This window comes from Photinus pyralis, unplaced genomic scaffold, assembly GCF_008802855.1.
Source record: "Photinus pyralis isolate 1611_PpyrPB1 unplaced genomic scaffold, Ppyr1.3 Ppyr1.4_LG8, whole genome shotgun sequence".
In the NCBI taxonomy this organism is placed as follows: Eukaryota; Metazoa; Arthropoda; class Insecta; order Coleoptera; family Lampyridae; genus Photinus; species Photinus pyralis.
In genome coordinates, this window is record NW_022170819.1 from 31,096,089 (window position 1) to 31,119,008 (window position 22,920).

The 22,920-nt window shown below is 36.1% G+C and overlaps 1 protein-coding gene across 1 annotated transcript; it reads left to right on the forward strand.

Moving 5' to 3' along the window:
- The first annotated feature begins 3,353 nt into the window (after window positions 1-3,353).
- Window positions 3,354-22,035, forward strand: LOC116178039. The gene is made up of 8 exons (XM_031497307.1): window positions 3,354-3,879; window positions 3,930-4,718; window positions 8,362-9,501; window positions 16,565-17,309; window positions 17,359-17,552; window positions 21,328-21,464; window positions 21,515-21,633; window positions 21,685-22,035. Exons 2-8 carry the CDS (start codon window positions 3,935-3,937, stop codon window positions 21,899-21,901), a joined length of 3,336 nt encoding a protein of 1,111 aa, XP_031353167.1. The 5' UTR covers window positions 3,354-3,879; window positions 3,930-3,934; the 3' UTR covers window positions 21,902-22,035.
- The last annotated feature ends 885 nt before the right edge of the window (window positions 22,036-22,920 follow it).

Sequence of the window (22,920 nt, forward strand, 5' to 3'; positions counted from 1 at the left end):
AAGACTTCTGGAACATGATTGGCTTGCAACTTACTATTTGTTGTGTGTTGACTGAAGTCACAATCAAAATTGTTGGAAATTTGAGTTTTAATATTCCATCCACAATCAGTTTGTTGTTGGACTTTTTCATTATCGAACGGTTTGGAGCACTGTGTAGTAATCGTCATTTCGTCCTTTATTGTAACCAAGGCTTCGTTGCTTACTAGAATGTTTTTTGCTTGAAGATCGTAATGGATTTCTTCTTCCTGTTTTGGTTCGATTTTAATAAGAGGTATGATACCATTTCCGTCCATGTCTGTATGCGTTACAGTTACGTTTTTGTTTACCACAAATAGTCACAATTTCACAAAGAAATGGTAGGATTTGTATTTTGCATATATGTATACATATAATGATATTTTGTAGGGTTTAAATAAAGTATTTAAACAATGCTAAAGTATAGGTTATGTATTGAATGACGTCCACAGAACATATTACTCAGTCAGAACATATTACTGGTTCTGTGATGACGTCAAAATCATGTCACGTGATACCACCACAGAACAGTGTTTTGTTTTCCAGTTATTCAGTCGACAGTTTGATGGTCTGTGGTTCAGTCACTTCGTCCCTTAAAAGACGCAGTGCATTTTGTGTATCTGAAAGAAGGGCGGTTTCCTTGTCATAATCGACTTGAAGGTCGTTGGTAACAAAATGTTTTTGTATTTGTAATTCCATAAAGAAGCACCACAATATGATTATATTTCATTGAAAATCTCCGCGTGACGTCACCTACAACTCGCCCTGCATGCGCCAGCTTTTTATTGTATTATGGTAGAACTGCACATGTTTTCTCACACACATTACAATCTACGCACAAAGATATTATTCCTTTCAGATTCTGTAGATACTTTGTAAATATATACCTATACAGTGGAAAACAGTATAATGTTTTCGTTTATCGGTGCACCAGAAAAAGGATAGACGCCCGCCGTATCGTTTTTTATTGCAAAATAGAGTAAAGATTTAACTCGAAAAACTCATGGAGAGTGCAAACGGAGCGCAATAGACGTTATCACGTGCTCGAAATATTTTAAACGGAAAAAGCTACGGATCCGGAAAGAAATTGCAAATTTCAGATGCATAAGAACTAGCCATTACTCTTTTGTAATAAAAATATGATACGGTACGTCGGTATACATGTCAGCACCTTTTTTGGTGTATCAATAAACGCACGCTTTAGATACTAAACAAGTATGAATTGTGCAAAGCGCATATTTTTTTAAACCGAAATAGCTTTTGTTTTGACATCACCGAATGAATATATATTTCTTGCAGACGTCTCAATCGACCTTTGTGAGTACCCTCTTACCACAATCCGTTCTTGAGGTATAAGGGAATATACCCGATCACGATAAGAGGTCGACGAGGAGGGCTATGGTTGGTAGAAATTAATTTCTTTCGTTGAGACCCCTTTCATTAGAGTACCATAAAGGATAGAACTAGTTCTACTCCCCCCTCCACCCCGTTATAGTTTGTACAAACCAATTTATTTCGCTGAGACCTTTCATTAGAATACCATGAAGGGTACAACATGTGTTAATCCCCCCCCCCCCCCCCCATTTTTAAAAGTTTAACTTGGCACCGCTAAAGGGATGCGTATGACCAATTGGTTGTCGTATGTAAAAGTTATGCACGTTTTACTTTCAAAAACAGCATCTCAGGAAATAATTCGTAGGGTTTGGGGGGGGGGGGGGCTTTTAGACAGCGAAATTTGATGGCTGTCTGGCACACCTTCAAAGTATATAGGCTACCTACTGCAAAGGACTCTAGGACCATTCCCCTAGAAGTAGTTCGAAACGGCAGAAGTATGTCCGGACGGGCAGACGGACATAACGTAAACAATAGCACATTTTTTTTCATTCTTAAAAAAATGCGCTAAAAAGAGTGATGAGAACGCATAAACGAACGCACTTTTCATAACGGGCGATCAAAAATGAGTTGATGTCGAGTCGCCTTTGGAAGTTCAGGTTAAGTACAATTTCATGGTCTTAAGACGATTTGCCATGTAAACAAAAATTCCACACGACAGCAACTCATTTTTGATCGCAAGATAGTAATGAGGTTTGTTTACAAAATACCTATACTAGTCCAGGAAATATTTGAGACTGAAAATGGACCATTTCCTGCAAAACGAGAAGTAGTTCCAATTTTTTTTGCATGTCATGAAAGAATATCTGGTGGTTAAGAATCCAAGTTTTCGACCTCCCACCCCTTGTGCTTCCCCCGTACCACCCTTAAAACCAAAGAAATTTGGTTGGTTTTTTAGTTTTTCAATCATACCTTTTTATAGGTTCATTTTACAAAAAAATATTGTTATCAGAAATTGTAGACTATAAAATTCTACACAACTTTGATATACACCACTTTTTTGTGAAATGTTTATTAAAAACTATATAGAGCATCAGAGTTGCTTATATTTTTAAGAATTCTAAAATTTGTATATAGATGTTTTAACCAAATTTTATACTTTATCTCTATGATTAAGAGTTTTATGAGAAAATATCTTGAACTTATCATGGTATAAATCCCTCTACGCTGCACCCTTATCTCACTTCAGTTCAGCTTCATACTTCCTATCCTCCCCCCCCCCCACAACCGAGGTAGAAATAGATATTTAAAGAGGAATAGAAAATATATGTGATAAGCGTTGTACTCTCTGACTAACTTCGCAATCGCCACAAGAGCGTTTAAATATCTATTCCTACCGAGCGGGGGGGGGGGGGGGGGTGAAACTGAACTGAAGTGAGATAATTTATTTCAAAAGTATATTCGAAAGCGCTACAATCTCACAGTGATTCAAATATCCTCACTATAAGGGTTGCAAGTTTCATTATTATGCATCCCCTTTAGTAAGGGTGCAGGGTAGAGGGATTTATACCACGATAAATTCAATGCATTTTCTCATAAAACTCTTAATTATAGAGATAAAGTATGAAATTTGGTTAAAACATCTACATACAAATTTCAGAATTCTTAAAAATATAACCAACTCTCAAGCTCTATATCTTTTTTAATAAACATTTCACAAAGAAGTAGTGTATGTCAAAGTTGTGTACAATTTTATGGTCTACAATTTCTGATGACAATATTTTTTTCTAAAGTGAACCATTAAAAATATATGATTGAAAAACTAAGAAACCAACCAAATTTCAGGGGTTTTGGGGGTGGTACGGGGGAAGCACAAGGGGTGGGAGGTCAAAAACTTAGATTCTTAACCTCCAGATGACTGTCTATGACATGCAAAAAAAATTGGAACTACACTTCTCGTTTTGTAAGTTAAAACGCTCTATTCCCTGGACTATACGTATACCTACAGTAGAATTCACGAAACGTGAGTCCTGTGTCACTGAACCAATTTCAAACGAGTTCTTTATTCTCTGTCACATGTCAACACATGAGCGAGAAAGGGATGGTAACAATTGGATATAGTGGATTTGCGTACTTAAATAGTTCATTCAATATACGTAATATACAATGGTACATGCTTTTATTTGATTCCCTTTGGTTCAAATCATACGTCTATGGTTCAAATCAAATACAGCAGAAATTGACAAGCTGGCGCTGCGAGTTGCGCAGAAGATTATTGAACGTATAAAAAAAGTCTGCGTGGTTAGAAGGGGCGGAGCCGAAGAATGCTAATGAACCAAGATGGTGGTCATGTATGTATGTATACAAAATGCAACCAGCACTGCAATGATAAAATCAAGATAAGAGCTTTAATGATCGCTGAGAAAATGTCATTGTTGAAAATAAGAGTTCATCTGCGTCATTTTTTCATATTTTTTAAAATGAAGGCCGGCTCTTGTTAGCCATAAAGAAGTGCTTGCAGTGATACATTTGGTAAAGGTAAAAATGTTACATGAACACTTTTTAACTTGTAAATTTTACAGTAGCGATGATGGAGGGTGAAGTTATAGCTATAAGCGACGCAGAGTCATCTGGAAGTTTAGTGCTGTTAAACACCAACGAGCAGCCCTCGCATATTTCCGTATCTAAGGAGAACACAAGTACAAGTTCACAGTCTTATCGGAAATTAAAAAACAGCAGCATGAAATACTTGAACGTCCAGGGGGCTTCTCCCTCGCCCAGGACAAAGGTCAGCGACTGGTTGTTGGCGAATTATCAGGCATCCAATATTAAAGTGGTGCCAAATTCGTTACCTTTCTTTAGTGATAATAAAAGTTCAATCTTAGTAAGGCAAGACTATGCGAAACCTCATCGTTCGACATTGCCCGACAATTCCACCAGTAACAGCAACTATAACGAAAATTCCAAGTATAACGTCATTAGTGTTACAAGCTCGGTCTGCAGCAGCTTCCCTTCGAATCATAAACAGACTACTGAACTGACAAAACACACAGTATTGTCGAAAAGTGTACAAAGTTCTAGTTCATGTGATACTCCTCCCCTTGAGAACTTAAAATTGAGCGCCGCCAACGGAACCAAATCAAGCTCACCTGCTAACGTCGAAGTACCCAACAAATTGGAGCTGTGCGAGTATTTAAAATTGATGAATCCAAAGGATCTCAGAGCGGGCGGTTTTAAACAGAATCGGCGGTCGGTCCGTGTGAAAAACCTGGCGATCATGTCGCAGCAGAGGGCGTTAGAACGTGAATTGAATAGCGTTGAAGAGAAAAAGAGCACTCCCGACAGTTCCTTGCAGAGCATCAGTTCGAAAGGTTTTTATTTTTATTCTTGCTAAATACAGGGTGATTCTCTTCTCATTGCACGCAAGTGAATGTTATGCAATTTAAATTTAAAAAAATGCCACTCTAGTTTTGAGTGAAATATACGACTTACCATCGGAAAAAACGAGGAAAAACTACAGTAAGTTATGTAGCGAAGTAATTTTCATGGATAACTAGATTGAAATGAAAATAATTGAAAAATCTTGGTTTTTTGAAGTATTTTGCGTATGGTATACTAAGTACTTTTGTATACAGTGATATTCATGTAGAAGTAGATATAGGGATTTCCTATGTCTACTTTCAAATGACAAAAAGTTTTATGAAAGACGCCTAATTTCATGCAACCAAAGTAACTTCTTGAAACAAATAAAGATCTGGCTGTCAGATTAATTATTAATTTGAATATTGTTGCTTTGACTTCACAGAAAATAAATCTCTTAAGCTCATTTAAGTGTTATCGGCACTATACCAATTGGAAATATCAACTTTTTCTTTTTTTTTTCTTTGAATATCACAGGCAGATCTTCATTTGTTGTAGGTAGTTATTTTGGTTGCATAAAGTTAGGCGTCCTTTAAAAGACTTTTTATCATTTAAAAGTAGACATAGGTAATTCCTATAGGGAATCCCTATGTCTACTTCTACATGAATGTAACTGTAGAACTACACTACCACCCCATTTTTATTAGCTATTGCGGTTTTATATTGTTTTATCGTTGTGTAATATTTTTTTTGCTTGATTGTTATGAGAATGTACGTAGGGTTATTTTTTTCAAAAAGACGAAAAAGAAAAGAAATTTGATTCGGCTCAACAAAGCGCTATCCTATGCATTTTAAGATTGCGCTAGAGAGTATATTTCGCACAAATATCACTAAAAATAGGGTATTTTATGTTTCAGTTTTGTGGTGTAATGAATAATCTATACCTTTGGGGCGCAATACGGTTTTTTGCACCTTCATTTTGTTTTCTGTTGTAATAATTATAATAAAAATTTCAGTCAAATGCCTCCATAAATAAGAAAGTTGTCCATTGCGCATGCGCAGTACAATTTTCTTGCCACGCCCATTTTGTGTGCGTTCATTGACAGAACCTACCTTAAAAAAAGAAGTCGTCAACTCAAAATGTACTCTCCGATTTTCGTTCGAAAATTTCCTTCGTCGAGGAGGGCGGATGGTACGTCGTCAGTTGGGGGACGTCTTGGGCCGGATTCGAACAATAGTAACATTTTTCTAGGTCATCTCGTTTTCGCGCCGCGAGGGATAAACGCGGAAAGACGCCGAGAAAAGCACACTTTGGCATCTCCCCTCACCCCCAAACAAAAGTTATGCCGGGGTACGGACCCCATACGTTATACGCAGGACCGTTCAGACTTTAGATTAAAAGCGTTGCGATGGGGGGAAGCAGGTCTACTTTTCGAACAATTGCGCCAATTCATGTTGGCACCCTTGCTGGCTCTTATGACAGCCCCCATGAGGAATGTCGCAGCGATCGAAGGCCCCTACAAATAACTCCGCTGAATTGGGTATGGTAAAAAAAATTTTTTCAACCAAAGAATCGAACCCGAGCCGCCAGGGTGCAAGTCGGGTACTAGACCATTATGGCATACACCTTCTTACCTCCCCTATCCGCTGCCGGAATTCTTCAACTTTAATCGTTATCCTCTCCGAATTTTTTTTCGAGTACGCACCTTCTGGAATGTGGCCGAGAGAGGGGGGGGGGATGATCACGAATTTTTATGGGCTAGCGCTCAAATTAGAGGTAACTTGCAGTTATTAACGGAAATGTCGGGAACTGCTGGTCATCTTGTATATCTTTATACAGAGTGTAAGTCGTTACACCCGAAAATGGTAGTCATTAAAACAAACAACTTTTCTTAGTTACAATTTTTGATTTGGTGTCCCGGTTTGAAGTTATTGGCGTTCTTTTGTTTTTCGAAAAATCGTCATACATTATTTTAAGGACTATTGAAAAAAACACAAAAACTTTCAAAACTATCTTTCAGTTCTCTAAAAGATTTGTATTTGCAATTATTTTTTATTTTTTCAAAGTGATTGATCAACAATTAAAAAAAAAACATTTTGTGGTAACCAGGGTGGTCGATTTATAATTTATAGGATCCCTACATCATCTACTACATTTGTCCTAAACACGTTTTCAATTTTCAATTTCGATTTCCAAAATCACTCCCCCCCCCCCCCCCCCATTCGCAGGATACAAGAATCGCTGGAAAATATTTTCAAGTTCTAAAAATGACCAACAGAGGGCGTAACTGCCATCTTAAATTTTAAAATTGCATTTTCTTTAAATTTCGCATAATAAACTAAACATTCTTTTTTCACATTTTTAAATAGAACCAGTTTATCATTTTCGTAGAAACAAAAACTCATTTATTTCAAAAACAAAGATGGCGTGGGGCGTTCAATTGTTTTTGTTAGTTAATTTAGTTGAATCCTTCTCCGCCAGGGGGTTAGTTTTGACACTATGATCCAAAATCCTAAAAAAATCAATTGGAATAATATGACCATGAAAGTACCCAAAGAGGCCAGTGCAAACCGTCTTTCAAAATCTCGTTCCTAACCTCAAATATTGGGAAAATGAGATTAATTAATTCATTCATAAAAATGCTTTTAAATTGTATCTTATTTGACGTATTTCCGGTAATTGCCGATGGCGCGAAAGATTGTTTGGAAAGGCCTTGGAAAATTAAACAAATGAAACACGATGCATTATAAAATAATAACAGCTGTAATTTGTAAATTATTCTGCTGTGTTTACATTCAGAAAGTGCAGTTTTTTGAATTTGTAATCTTTTCTAAAATGCCGATTTCTAACCAAGAAGCATTTAATATGCGGGCAGCGATGGTCGCATTTTGAAAATCGCCAGCATATTAAATGCTTCTTGGTTAGAAATCGGCATTTTAGAAAAGATTACAAATTCAAAAAACTGCACTTTTTGAATGTAAACACAGCAGAATAATTTACAAATTACGGCAGTTATTATTTTATAATGCATCCTGTTTCATTTGTTTAATTTTCCAAAGCCTACCTAAAAGTGCAATTTAAGCATTTTTATTAATTAATTAATTAATTTCATTTTCCCAATATTTGAGGTTATGAACGAGATTTTGAAAAACGGTTTTCACTGGCCCTCATGGTCATATGATTCCATTTGATTTTTTTAGGATTTTCGCTCATAGTGTCAAAACTAGCCCCCTGGCGGAGAAGAATTCAACTAAATTAACTATATTTTGGTTGATTCTCATTGCCCATGGAATGCTCTTTTCAACCATACCAAATTTGTTAAAATCGGTCAAACGGTTAAGAAGTTAAAGCAGGTTATTGCAAAAACAATTGAACGCCCCACACCATCTTTGTTTTTGAAATAAAGAAATAAGAAAATGCAATTTTAAAATTTCAGATGGCAGTTACGCTCTCTGTTGGTCATTTTTAGAACTTGAAAATATTTTCCAGCGATTCTTCATGACCGATTTACCTAATAATTTTTTTTACCCCTAAGTCATATGACGAACGGTTCTCGAGAGGCCGAGGAACAGTCTTATTGGATCACCCGGTACATGTAGCACCAGAATTTTTCTGTAATTGGTATAAAATAGCTGACTTGATCATTTTTTCAGAACTGCCCGATAAACACACGGAAAATGTGGAGAAGACTTCATCCTGCAACGTAGCAGTTTCTGTCCCTACAGTGCAAGTACCAGAAATAACCACAACGTGTGTGCTCAGGACGAAAAGTCGAAACAGAAGTAGAAGTTGTAATGTTAGCGAGAATAACGCAAAACTAGATGTAGCACCTTGCCAAACAAATAGTAGTCCTATACCTAACGCTAAGGCTGTGGAATCGTTGTCTTCTTCAAATATTCGCAGTACAAGACGAAAAGATCGGCTTCTAAAAAGTCCACATTCCCACCTTCTGAAGTATTTGAATACAATTCCGCCGACTAATTTCGACGAATTTTATTCCACCTACCTTAACGACATCAAACTGCCTAAAATGGAAAAGAAAAAAGAAATCGGTAAGCCGTCGTTCAACGGACCCAAGTATAAACCAAAGAAATCTAAAATTATAAACGAACTGAAATACAAATTGCGCCGCAAATTGCGATTAAACGAAACTACAGTTAAACAGAAACTAAGACCGACTCACGAGAGGCAGAAGCCGAATTCCAAACATCAGCGACGGCTAAAGTTGTATCTCAGAAAGCGGAACCTGACGAAATTGCGAAGCAGGGGGAAATTGAGGGAGATCGGTATCAAATCGGTGCTATTAAATCACGAAAGGCTGAGAAAGAAGATCAAGAGGAAAACGAAATTGCAGGCGGTCGCGCCCGTGAATTGTGAAGAAAAAGACTTTCGTAGTGCCAATTTAATACAAAATCCAATCACCCAAGTTCCCGAGGAGCCCATATCTCCCAATAAAACTGAACTCTCCGCCGTGAGGTTGTTAAAGTTGCGATCCGACATAGATTTACTGAAAGATCTCACACCTGAGCATAGAAAGGCGTTATTTGAAAGTAAAAGGTTCTTATTTAGAGCTAATTCAAATGATAATGCTGAGGCAAGCACCAAGACTGTTCCCCATTGTGATATTCCTGCGGTACCTGAACATGAATCTGTCGCTTCGGCAGCACAGCTACAACCCGAAGTGAGTCAGTCCTGCGCTGAAGACGAAGAAGTGGATAAACTGATGAATGGCAACTTAAAGCGTGTTCGGGGAAGGGACTCTGCCATTCAAAATGCTCCAACTGATTTTAAAGGTTTGTATAAGTTCCCCCTCGTTCACCTCCAAATTTGCCAATCCTACAAAAAAAAAATAGAATTAGATTGGCATTAGTTCAAATGTTATTAGTGAAAGGGGGGCTTTAAGTTTGCGTCGAACTTCCGTAGCCTGCGCAAAATGGTGCCTTGAAAATTAAACAGAAGAATTATTTGGAACAAAAATAAAATTTAGTTGGGAAAAAAAGTACAACTACATATTTGTATATAGAATTAATTGTAAGTCGGCGGAACGGGACGGTATTCTCGAGCGCCACCAGGAGATTCTCAAAGCTTGCTCCTGGTCAATCGCGGAAAATTCCGGGGATCTTGCGGACGAACGAAACGGAAACTACCAAACGCTTAAGCTAAAAAAAAGAATAAACACACGATTGATTGATTGACAATGACAAAAATTGATTTCGAAACACAATGAAACAAAATAAAACAAAATTCCTTAAAGAAAGAATAGCTTAAGCTTGTTTGGACATGTGACCCCGCACGCAGGCGGTAAACAATTAAAATAAGAAATATTACAATTACTTAGTTTGTTTTAAATAATCTGCTCATACAAGATTTGCGATATAAGGCGCATTTCACTAATATGTGATAACATATCAGCTTTGTATGAAAACGCTAGGAGCATTTTGCACAGAAAGGATATAAGTACATAAAATAAAGGGCCCAACAAGAACACACCATACACTTGTTTTAATAATAATAATAATATAATAATAATAAAGACAAAACAGTGACAAACGATTCTTGTCGACTCTGTTCACAAACATCAGAAACAATCCAACATATAATATCGGCATGTACACGACTTGCACAAACTGAATACAAACATCGACACGATCAGGTAGCTAAAATCATACATCAAAAATTAGCACTTAAACACAATCTCATAACAGATAAGACACCATATTACAAATACACGCCACAGATAATACTTGAAAACAACACACACAAATTATATTGGGACAGGACACTACTCACAGACAAAACTATCCACAATAATAGACCAGACATTACACTTATAGATAAAACACAAAAATCCATTTGTATTATAGACATTGCCATACCCAACACTAACAACTTAACTAAAACACATGCAGAAAAACACTGCAAATACACCGATATAGCTATCGAGCTTAAGACGCAATGGAGAATGAAATCTACTGTTATAGTTCCCATTATTCTTAGTGCTACCGGAGTAATACCAAAGACAATACACCACAATTTACAACTATTAGGTTTAGACAAAAACACATACAAACATTTACAAAAAGCAGTCATTATCAACACATGCCATATTGTTCGTAAATTTCTAAACATAACACAAGATACTACAGACACAAATGATCCACAACGTATACAATATACATGTAAACAACAGCACTCGCTCAGAACAAGGTACACAACATACTGTAATATCTCCACCTCTAACCCAAACAAGCACACAAATACAACTTACCGAACAAACAAGTACAACAAATGATACAACATATACTACAATCAGAGATTCACCTCTGAAGCAAACCACATTATCACGACCCATTAGTATACAACCCAAACGCAAAAGCCTAAACAGCACTTTAGACTCACAACATGACACACAACATACTGTAATATCTCCACCCTTAACTCAACCAACCACACAAACACAACTTCCTGAACAAACAAACGCAATAAATACAAGTAACGCAACACGCACTACAAAGACGCCCTCACCCAATAAAGTTACACGGCCTAGCACAGCTAAAAAACACAATACTCTTTCTTCTCAGAAACACGCCACGTTATCACAACCCACTCGTACTCAACCCAAACGCAACAACCTTAACAGAACTACATGCTCACAACATACTGTAATATCCCCACCAAAAACCCAAGCAACCACACAAATACAACCTCAAGAACAAAGAAACACCATAAATACAAGTAAGGCAACATGTACCACAAAGACAGGTCCACTGAATAAAGTTACACGTCCTAGCACAGTTAAAAAACACAAAACTCCTTCTTCACAGAAACACACCACGTTATCACAACCCACTCGTATACAACCCAAACGCAAAGCCAAAGAAACACTTACACAATAAAATCCATTTAATGAAATTACAGGAATTATTATAATGATTCTGTTTTGTTTTGTTTTGTTTTCCTCTTTTTTGATAGCGTTGGCTATTGTGCCCATCAATACCTATGTTGGTAAGTATGAATTACATACTATCCCTAGATTGCCAATGCACGTGGTTTTTTTTTTTTTAAGGACCCTACATAACTTCACCAGACACAAACACAGACACTAATCGTTACTTGATTTTAATCCGTGCGATTAGTTAACCAGGCTAGACCTGAGTTCTCACAAGGAACACCGACCATAATAATTTATTGTCCAAACAGACTATCTAGTCTAAATACAGGACAAACTTAAATATTGTTCAATAAAAGCCGCACAGAAATATAGAAAAATTAACAAAAATTGAAAAAAAAATAATTATAATGATAGATTTATAACTAAAGTGAAAGAAAATTGTTAACAAAGTTATACAATAAACAAAATAAAGTCATAAATCAAAATACAATATTGGTAAATAAGAGAAATTGTATTAGTGCAATGGCAAAAGCAAAAAAAAAGACCAAAATTATTGGATCATACTTATAAGGAACAAGGACTTTCTAGCAGTAGATTTTGTGGGTAGCCTCTTGTAGGGTAGTATCCATCACAGCGAAATGATAGCTATTTTAAAAGATGACGTTAAATACGTTCTAGGTATTTTTTGTGCTTTTTAAATGCTGGATTCCATACTAGTACACCATATTCAATCTTGCTTCGTACAAATGTAGAAAAAAGTAGTATAATAGTTGACAAATTTGCAAAATCTGAACCAATGCGTATAATAAAACCTAAGGTTTTAAAAGATTGCCTAACAATTGTATCAATGTGTAAGCTAAATGTTAGCATGTTATCGAACAGAACCCCTAAATCTTTTGTTTGAGTGTCTTTTTTTAAGGGTGTATTTTGAATTTGATAATTGTATCGCAGTAGCAGATCTCTGGGTAACTTGAGGTTGGGTTTACTGTTTACACAAATTTTGATTACGACCTGCAATAAATCTTGGCCAAGAACAAAAAAATCTGACATGAAAGCTTTATCTGGGTCGTACAATGGATTCGAATAAACACACAAGGAATTGATTGACAATGACAAAAATTTATTCCGAAGCCTATTTGAACATAGGTACTATGCGATCAAAAATGAGTTGTTGTCACCTTTGGAATTTTTGTTTATATGGGAAATCGTACTTAACTTGAACGTCCAAAGGCGACTCAACAGCAATTCATTTTTTATCGCCCGTTATTACTCCGCACGCAGGCGGTCGACAATTAAAATAAATCTGAAATTATAGTTTTTTTTAATAATCCAAATAATCTGGTCGTAAAAGGTTTGCGATGCTAGTCGCACTAAACTCACACACAAATGCTGACAGCTTTTGAACTTCAAATTTAGCACTTGATGACAAAATCCAAAATCTGATTTGTTGAATTTGATGACATATTTTCGGTAACTGTTTGGACGTAAGAAAGGAACCTTAACGAAAAGCCTTGCTGTGCCCTACAACTGCTTGCTTTTTCTACTCGATGAAGCTTTTACCGTAATTGAACAACACTCATTAAACTTCTTACGCTCTAGTTAACTTGCTTTTGCACAAATTTATTATAAAAATGACTAAACAAATGGGGCTGACTGTCCAAAATTTAGCGTAAAAAATTTACACGCTCTTCAATCTTTTTAAGGAAACACCATTTCCACCATAAAAAATCGCCTTCAATAAAATTTCCAATAAACCACCAATCACAATTAGTCTTCATTCACGCCAGCTTTCAATAAACGCACCAGCACATCTCTATCTCTCGACATGAAACGCGGACTAATTAGATTTTGCCTAACAATAAAACTTCATATAGCAACGACCAGATGTGTCCACTTCTATAGTGCGTTCGCACCTCCAGATGCATTATTACCGCTGGTCGCTGGTGCTAACGCCAAATCAACGTCTACGTGACAACAGTATTATAGCATCGATAGGGTTTGAGAGGTGCATCAACTTAACAAAAGATGGACATGTCAAGGGTCAACTAAAAGAAATGATTAGCAATATCCGCAAGGTGGCCCTTTTTTAAGACATAAAAACAAGTACATATAAATATATCTTAATAACAGTACCACAAAGCAAAGAATGATGTGGCAATATATTCAATGCCCCCCCCCCCCCGCTACACGAACTAGCTCGACAACAACAGGAACTCCTGTTATTTTTTTCTTGCGTAAAACCAAAAGGAAAATTTGAATACCGCAGGACAGTCCTACCACCTCAAAGAGGTAAAACTAAAAATTCGCGCCAATATTTAAATCGAATAAAGTGGGTACATTATACACCTTTTATATTGTTGAGCTTTCGAAAGTGCTCAAGCTTTTGGTGATTCTGGTGATTGGGGGGTTTTGAAGGCTCTTAAGGTTGTACAAGAGCTGAAGACTCGGAAAATGATGTAACTGAGGGTTCATATGCATTGAAGGTGGATATTCTGAAGGTTTATGAGCTTTTTGCGAGTCCTGAGGATTCTGCAGATTCTATGATCCTGAAAATGTGTTTAATGTGCCGGAGCTTTTGAAGATTTCGTACATCGAGTTTTTGAAAATGTTTAAGCTTTTCATTGTACCCGGTTCTGAAAGGTTTTGAACTTTCTGAATTGAAAAGATTTCAAAATTCTAAAGTAAGAACTGTCGTATATGTTTTTCCCTTTGGATGAATTAACAATGTGAAATTAATTAATTAAATTAAATTTCTTTTGTTTTTTTAAAGCAGAATATTTTGCTTCATTATCAAAATAAAAACAGCAATAATTTGCCAAGCCTCAATTCTAGACAATCTTAACTGTCATTTGTCTCTGTCTGGCGTACTTCATCCGTTTTTTGAAACTTGTGCCAAAATGATACTGTGATAACGTCAGCACCCAGGGTGAAGTGAATCAAAGTACCGGGTGACCCTATAAGACTGTTCATCGGCCATATCTCGAGAACTGTTCGTCGTATGACTTCGGGGTAAAAAAAATTATTGGGTAAATCGGTTATGAAGAATCGCTGGAAAATATTTTCAAATTTTAAAAATGACCACCAGAGGACGTAACTGCCATCTTAAATTTTAAAATTGCATTTTCTTTAAATTTCGCATAATAAACTAAACATTCTTTTTTCACATTTTTAAAGAGAACCAGTTTATCTATCATTTTCGTAAAAACAAAAACTCAGTTTTCAAAATCAAAGATGACGTGGGGCGTTCAATTGTTTTTGCAATAACCTGCTTTAACTTCTTAACGGCGGGACCGATTTTAACAAATTTGGTATCGTTGAAAAGAGCATTCCTTGGGCAACAAGAATCAACCAAAATATAGTTAATTTACTTGAATCCTTCTCCGCCAGGGAGCTAGGTTTGACACTATGATCCAAAATCCTAAAAAAAAAAAAAAATCAAATGGAATGATATGACTTTTTCTTTATGAAAAAGTGGCCAAATAACATCCAAAGAGGCCAGTGAAAACCGTTTTTCAAAATCTCGTTCCTAACCTCAAGTAGCTATTGGGAAAATGAGATTAATTAATTAATTAATAAAAGTGCTTAAATTGTATCTTATTTGACGTATTTCCGGTATTTGTCGATGGCGCGAAAGATTGTTTGGAAAAGGACCCTACACTTTTAGGTAGGCCTTGGAAAATTAAACAAATGAAACATGATGCATTATAAAGTAATAACAGCTGTAATTTGTAAATTATTCTGCTGTGTTTACATTCAGAAAGTGCAGTTTTTTGAATTTGTAATCTTTTCTAAAATGCCGATTTCTAACCAAGAAGCATTTAATATAGCTGGCGGCGATGGTTCGTGGTCGATTCGGATAACGCAAATAGAAGATGCGGGCAGCGATGGTCGCATTTTGAAAATACTCAAAATATATCGCCAGCATATTAAATGCTTCTTGGTTAGAAATCGGCATTTTAGAAAAGATTACAAATTCAAAAAACTGCACTTTCTGAATGTAAACACAGCAGAATAATTTACAAATTACAGCTGTTATTGTTTTATAATGCATCATGTTTCATTTGTTTAATTTTCCAAGGCCTACCTAAAAGTGTAGGGTGCTTTTTTTTCGCGCCATCGACAAATACCGGAAATACGTAAAAAGTAAATTTAAGATACAAGTTAAGCATTTTAATTAATTAATTAATCACAATTTTCCCAATATTTGAGGTTAGGAACGAGATTTTTAAAAACGGTTTGGACTGGCCTCTTTGGATGTTATTTGGCTACTTTTTCTATATCATTCCATTTGATTTTTGTTGATTTTTTTAGGATTTTGGGTCATAACTGGCCCCCTGGCAGAGAAGGATTCAACTAAATTAACTAAGTATATTTTGGTTGATTCTCATTGCCCAAGGAATGCTCTTTTCAACTACACCAAATTTGTTAAAATCGGTCAAACCGTTAAGAAGTTAAAGAAGGTTTGCAAAAACATTTGAACGCCCCACACCATTTTTGTTTTTGAAATAACTGAGTTTGTTTTTTTTACGAAAATGATAGATAAATAGGTTCTCTTTAAAAATGTGAAAACATTTTTTTAAGTTTATTATGCGAAATTTAAAGAAAATGCAATTTTAAAATGTAAGATGGCAGTTACGCTCTCTGTTGATCATTTTTAGAATATTTTCCAGCGATTCTTCATGACCAATTTATCCAATAATTTTTTTTTTCGCTTATCAGAGGAACAGTCTTTTGGGATCACTCGGTACAATGAACACGAGGCAAACTAAATATTAATATTAGATATCTTGTAAGAAATTTCTATGATCTTAAGTGGTCAATATAATAGCTGAAGTATACGATAGAGGGTAGGCATCCTTCTTGGGCTCTACTGATTACCAGATGATTACTTGCTTCTTCTGAGCCACACCTCTTTTGTTCGTTTTTCCTTTGTTCCACATATATTAATGCCTATTGTTTCACAGAGCATTGCAGTCGAGAAACCGAATCCTTAAAGTCATCATGCTCCACTTCAGTATCAACTGGCGAAGATGATGCTGACGCCCCATGTTCTCAAGAAGTATTACCAACCGCTTACTCGCATACCGAAACGTGTTCAACACATGAAAATGACGTTCGAGTTGAGAACGGTTCAAATAACGTAGATAATCAGCCGGAAGTGATGGACATTACCGGTATCCAATGCGCAAACGTGCGCTCCGTACATTCGATTGAAAATAATGAAGCGAAAGTGAAGTCCTTACATCAGTGTTTAACGCAGACGAAGAAAAAACCGCAAACCAATTGTTTAACGGGCAAACGAACAAAAACTGATAGGCGGGTTTCGCAGTCTTATGCTATCGATCTATCTGTTCGTAACGGAGCGATTATGAACGCGTACTACTTGGATTACAATCTGGTTATTGTACAGGAATTATTAGTAAGTTTTTGGACACAAACGCCGTTGGGAAACGTACTAGGCGCTCACGATATGTGGATGCCCAAAGGCGATACAAAGAGGTTAGTGTTGGGTAACGGCTGTTTACGGCAAGACTCCTCTGATACCGTTACCGTAATGGACACCTCAATTGCTTACTTCGAACTGTGGACCAAAGAGCACGTGTCGGATAGACGAGAACGGCCAGTTGCGGATATATTCGTCACAATCTACTTAAAGTTAATGGGCGGCGCTCCCGATAAAAAAGTGCTGCAGTTAGAAAACATTCACGGGTAAGCTTTCGAATTTGAGATGACGGTTAAGAATGTTTCGTCATTGTAGGTATGCTAACGATGTGCAATATATAGTCATAAAAAATTTCCCAGTTATCGTAGTCAGTTGGAATACAATTCATGATCAATTAACGTCTACGGTCATACACAGGTATCAGTTATCTTCCGATTATAAAACAGTAGTGGATATTACTTCGATGCATGCCGCTACACATTACATTTCGTCCCTCCATAACATTGAAGGTAATTTGAAGCAATATGATGCTTGTTTATTATACTTTCCCTTAAGGTAGTCATTGGAAAATTGAATTGTTAACACTACATTTACATGCACATAGGTATACAGGGTGTAACAATTAAGTATATGAAAAAAATTGGGTGATAGGAAGTAATTTCTGTATTATTATTCCACTTGACGTTGTTTACAGCTTCACACAACATTTTCCCCCCCTAAATTGAACACAAAAACATAATTACATCAACCCCATTTTGAATACAAAACAAAACCATGTTGGATTTTTGATCAATTTAACAACTGAACTCCTTTAAATAGATGGTGATTTGCCTTCAAGCGTCTAAAAACAATTCCCTAGTCAAATCAAGATCTCTCATTATACCACCAACCAGACATGCAAGAGGAAAAATCCTATCGTCCCTTTTTTTCCTAACCTTTGACATGAAAACTCTATCTGGTTCGCACCTTGGGTTCAAATGAACACACAATTAATTGATTGACAATTCCGAATTTTGTTAATTAACCAAAAAGTCCGAATACTCGATAAAATTCACGTACAGACACGTACACGCTCTTTTTCCCGTCGCCAGGTGAACAGCCTCGTTTTTTCCTTTATTTCCGTCCTTAACAGAATACCACTTCCACTAATCCATCAAACTCCTACTTCCGCCAATTTCAAATGCAACGCCAATACGGAACGCTTGAGGTGTCCCCTCTTTAACCTTTATTTAAATTGAATAAATGAAAAAGGCGATAAAACTACAACAAAAATCTATACAATTACAAGACAATTTTAAAGGAAAACTATTTAAATGACACGAAATAATTCTGTAATTCCTAATTAGGTTTGGCACAGGCAAATATCTCTACATGATTTGTGTAGCACCGGGTCCTGCAGACGTGTTGGCCGACTGCCTAGTTACGGGGAGCTTGTGTAGTCGTGTAGGACAGCTCGCAAGTAGAGAATGCATGCGCGCTATCTTATAAAGCTCAGTTCGACGATAGGGGTGACTGTTTTGCACAGCGTGGGGGAAAACGCCGTTGGTTTTGCTGAGATTCCGCTAAATTTATATTTAACAGAAAATGTTTCATTAATAACTCGATGGTGGGCGCGGAGAGGGGTATAAGTCATTAAATGAGAAACCGAGTAAATGAGCAATCTAGATTACATTAACTTTCACCTGCCTAATTAATTTTTATGCTAAAATCAAATTTTGTCAGATAGAATAAGTATTTTTTAGGTTATAAATTTTTATTACTAAAATAATGAAAAATACACAATCTGAACTAAACTTATATCTTTTAACAAATTTTCATATTCAAACTTTCAACACTTATTCCTCGTCGCTTTCTTTTTCAACTCGTATGTCTCGGGTAATTCATTGGCTATATCTTGTTTAGAAGGCAAATTTTTATAAAAATCGTGAAATACCTTGTCAATGTAGGGAAGTAACTCTAATAAATTTTCCTTTTTTTCTACGCTGATAGTACTTATCTGCGTTATAGCATAACACTCCATGTGCAAATGACCTGGGATCAACAAAAGATAACAACTAAACAAATGAAATATCGCAACTTGGGGGGGGGGGGGGCTAACTATAAGTACGCCCAAATTTTTGAATTTTTAATAATTCAATAACGATCAACCACCAAACATGAAAATGTAACTAACAAACACTAACAAGCGACCAACAAACGATTGGAATAAAAATAAATATTTTGAAAATTCCAAAAGTAGGGGGCTAACTAAATGCCCACATTTTTGAATTTTGAATAATTCAATAACGATCAACCAACAAACGTGAAAATGTAACTAACAAACACCAACAAACGATTGCAATAAAAATATTCCGAAAATTCCAAAAGTGAAGGGCTAACTTGACACCGGTGTCATTGGTTGTGACGTCATTCCTTTTATTCCGCCATATTTGTTTACATATTACAGCGTGTTGGCAGTTGGTAGTGTTCTTAAAAAATTATAACGAAAAAACGCAATTTCGACCAGAATTTCGCTTTCGAGATTTTTAAGCTAAAAGCTTCAAGTTTCAAGTTATCACAAAACCGCATGTGGATTACGATAAATTAAGCCTTGTTGCATTTACTGCATTTTCCAAATTTTTTTATCACTCCGCCCTACCATCTTCGCCTTTTTTTTTTACTTTGGACGTTGATTTAAGTGGCACTCATTAAACAGAGATTCATCTCTATTTAAGCCGAAAACCGTTCACCTTTTATTAGAGTGACCTACCATCAAAATTTCGTTTAAATTGCCCCGTAACTAAGAAAGTTGAGTTTTGCGCATGCGCAACACTATTTTTGCGCATGCATTTTATTTGCGTTTATTAGAGGGGCCTGCCATCAAAATTTTGTTCATATTGCTCCATAAATAAGAAAGATGAGTTGTGCGCATGCGCAACACGATTTTTTTGCGCATACATTTTATTTGCTTTTATTAGAGGAACCTGCCTAGGAAGCTAAAAGCTTAGTCTACTCGTTTCTACACTTGCTTTTTAAATATGGCTCCCCAATTCATATCAATTCTGTATAATGGTGGCTTTCATTGTATTGAAGGCTGCTCAATATACCTCGGAAAGCGATAATGAGGTTGTTTTCTCGACTTGCTAGATCTTAGTGGCGCCACCTCGCGTTTGAAGAAAGCTTGTCCGTCATGAGCAAGGAATATCATACGAGAATGGGATATTCACAAGAAGGAGTACAGTACCAATGCAAACATTTATACAACTGCCTTCCCTTAGATATAAGGATTTTAGACTACCCCATATTTAAGAGATGCATAAAAAATGTTCTTCTATGTAACGCATTTTATTCTTTTAACGAGTTTGTGGCTAGTGGTAGATTATGTAATTAGTTTTTATTGCGATTTTACTGTTTTACCTGTCTGTTTTTAGTTTGTTTGTTATATTGTTTGTTATATACTATTATTTTTAATGTTTAATGTAATTTCCCGTTTCTTTTGATGAGTGTAAGTGTAATTCACCTTCTCACAATTAAATATTATTATTATTATTATTATACCCAAACTAACAATTAGCAAACGGACAAATGAATGTAGCTGCAACACACAGTAACATAAATACGGTTTGAAATTTTGAGTTGGATCCATCGTTCCTCGAAATGGGGGTTGAAATATATTATGTTATCAAAAATCTCTAAACCTTCCCCATATAGTTTTATTCGTTGAAGTTTTTAAAAATAACAGCGACTATAGTTTCGGCGTACTGCCATCATCAGGCGATGTGAAAGTTAACAGGAAAACGGTAAATTACAAACGTTGAAGACGGATAAGACGAACATGTTGTTTTTTTAATTATAAACTGGCCGAAGCCAAGTGAAAAACCTGAAGGGTGGTTAAAACGGAAAGGTTGTCCTAAGTTTCAAGACGAATTAATTATCAAGCCTTGTTAAGACAACCAACCGGGGGGTTGAATTTTTACATTAAAGTTGAAATTTGGGTTAACACATTTCAAAAGAACGGGGGGGAAAAAATAAACTTATAAAAGTATTGAAACTATTAAGATGACTACATATTTAAATTATTTAAGTAAAGTTTAAATTCGAGATCATGCAGACGGCATGACTTTCACATCGCCTGATGATGGCAGTACGCCGAAACTATAGTCGCTGTTATTTTTAAAAACTTCAACGAATAAAACTATATGGGGAAGGTTTAGAGATTTTTGATAACATAATACGGTTTGAAAATTTTCCAAAGTCTACCTTAAGAAAAAACAGTACAAGCGGATAATAGCTTTACATTCGTAGGCAGTGATACGCTTATAATGGGATGCGGTGAAGACAAAATTACGTTATGGCACCTGGAAGACGGATACGTTGTGGCAACAATGGATTTGATGTCACTTTTCCAGCAACCGCGTACTCTGTGGGCGACAGCGGATCGAGTATGTTACTAGCAGTGACACGAACCACTTCCACTTTTAAATCATTTTAGGGCTTCATTTTTACATTACACAACTTCAATGACGGCCACTTACACCTAATCGCTACGAATAGCTTCGATTACTCCTGGAAACAGTTACAAGTGTACAAACAGGAGTCAGATTACGAAAAGTAAGTATCGTGTCACTCAGTACAGGAATTGTCACTATCTTTTGTTTGCAGTTTAGTCGGAATTTGTATTGAAAATGGATTGGTGGTTGCGTTTTATGAAACCGGAGTAGTCTGTTGGAAGGCAATGTCTGGAGAGTTGGTCCTAGACAGCTCGTGCGACGATAGCATTTTTCTGCCCTTTGGAAAGCATATTGTTATTATAACTAACAACCGAGTACAAGTTAGACATGTACTGGAATACCTTGTTACTATTGATGAAGATTTGTGAAATTTTATTTATTATCTCGATACGTAATTTTTTTTTAAATTCTGTGTTGTGCAAATATTTAATATTAATGTTATACAAAGTGTAAAGTTACTTTACTGAAAACAACTCTCAAGTATATTTTCGTACTCTTTCAACGAGTGGAATTAAAACATTTTTTTTTCTATGCATGATAAAGATGTATGTAAGTACCACAGAAACCTTGTCAAGATCCAAAATATGGAATACATTTATGTAGATATCTACTACATAAATTTGTTGGTGTTTTACTACGTTGATGTAACTATAGTTAAAATGCAATTAAAGACTATTTTGAATAACATTGACACATATCTTAAACCGGTAAAAAGGCTTTGCTTTAGGGACCAGAGAGGCACGGTACAAAAAAGGAATAAGCTTTGGAGCAGCTGTAAGCTGTTTCACACGGGCGTAGATTATCAGTACGTTTGGATTAATTATTTATTTCCGTGGAGAGATAACCTTCTACAGCTGGATGCTGCATATGTTTCCTCCCGATCTCTTGTGGGCTGCAGCTCTTGTGTCTTAGCAATATACGAGAATGGGGGGCCATTAATTAACTTTTCTTCTGTTTAAAATGCGGGATTGTGAATATCTACAACAATATCGACAAGGTCGGAACAAATCATGCCCATTTTGATGTTCTTTAGTTACATGCAATTCCCCGATATTCTTTGTGCAATTTGAGATGTTTGATTTTGTATTTAGTTGATTTATTTCTTATATTTCTGTGTTAGGTTTTTTCTTGATGGGTCTTTTTTTCCTAACTTTTCGGTTTGTATTTGCTCCATTGAACCAAACATAACTTTCATTTCTCTTATTCTCTTCGAACGCATAAAAATCCTGTCTTTTATTTAATTCTGTTCTCGATTGTGTCTCACGTTCACACATAAAAGACCTCCCTGGTAAAAAGGACAACGTAGGAGTCCCATTTGTACCACCACCCAGTCCCAGCTTAATGCTACTATTGCTACCGAAATTTGAAAGTGTGCGAAACGTCCGAC

Coding starts and splice junctions, on each gene's coding strand:
- LOC116178039 (XM_031497307.1), top strand. CDS start 3,935: ATGATGGAGGGTGAAGTTATAGCTATAAGCGACGCAGAGTCATCTGGA. Junction 17,310..17,358: donor CAGTTAGAAAACATTCACGG/GTAAGCTTTCGA, acceptor TCGTCATTGTAG/GTATGCTAACGATGTGCAAT. Junction 21,634..21,684: donor CAGGAGTCAGATTACGAAAA/GTAAGTATCGTG, acceptor TTTTGTTTGCAG/TTTAGTCGGAATTTGTATTG.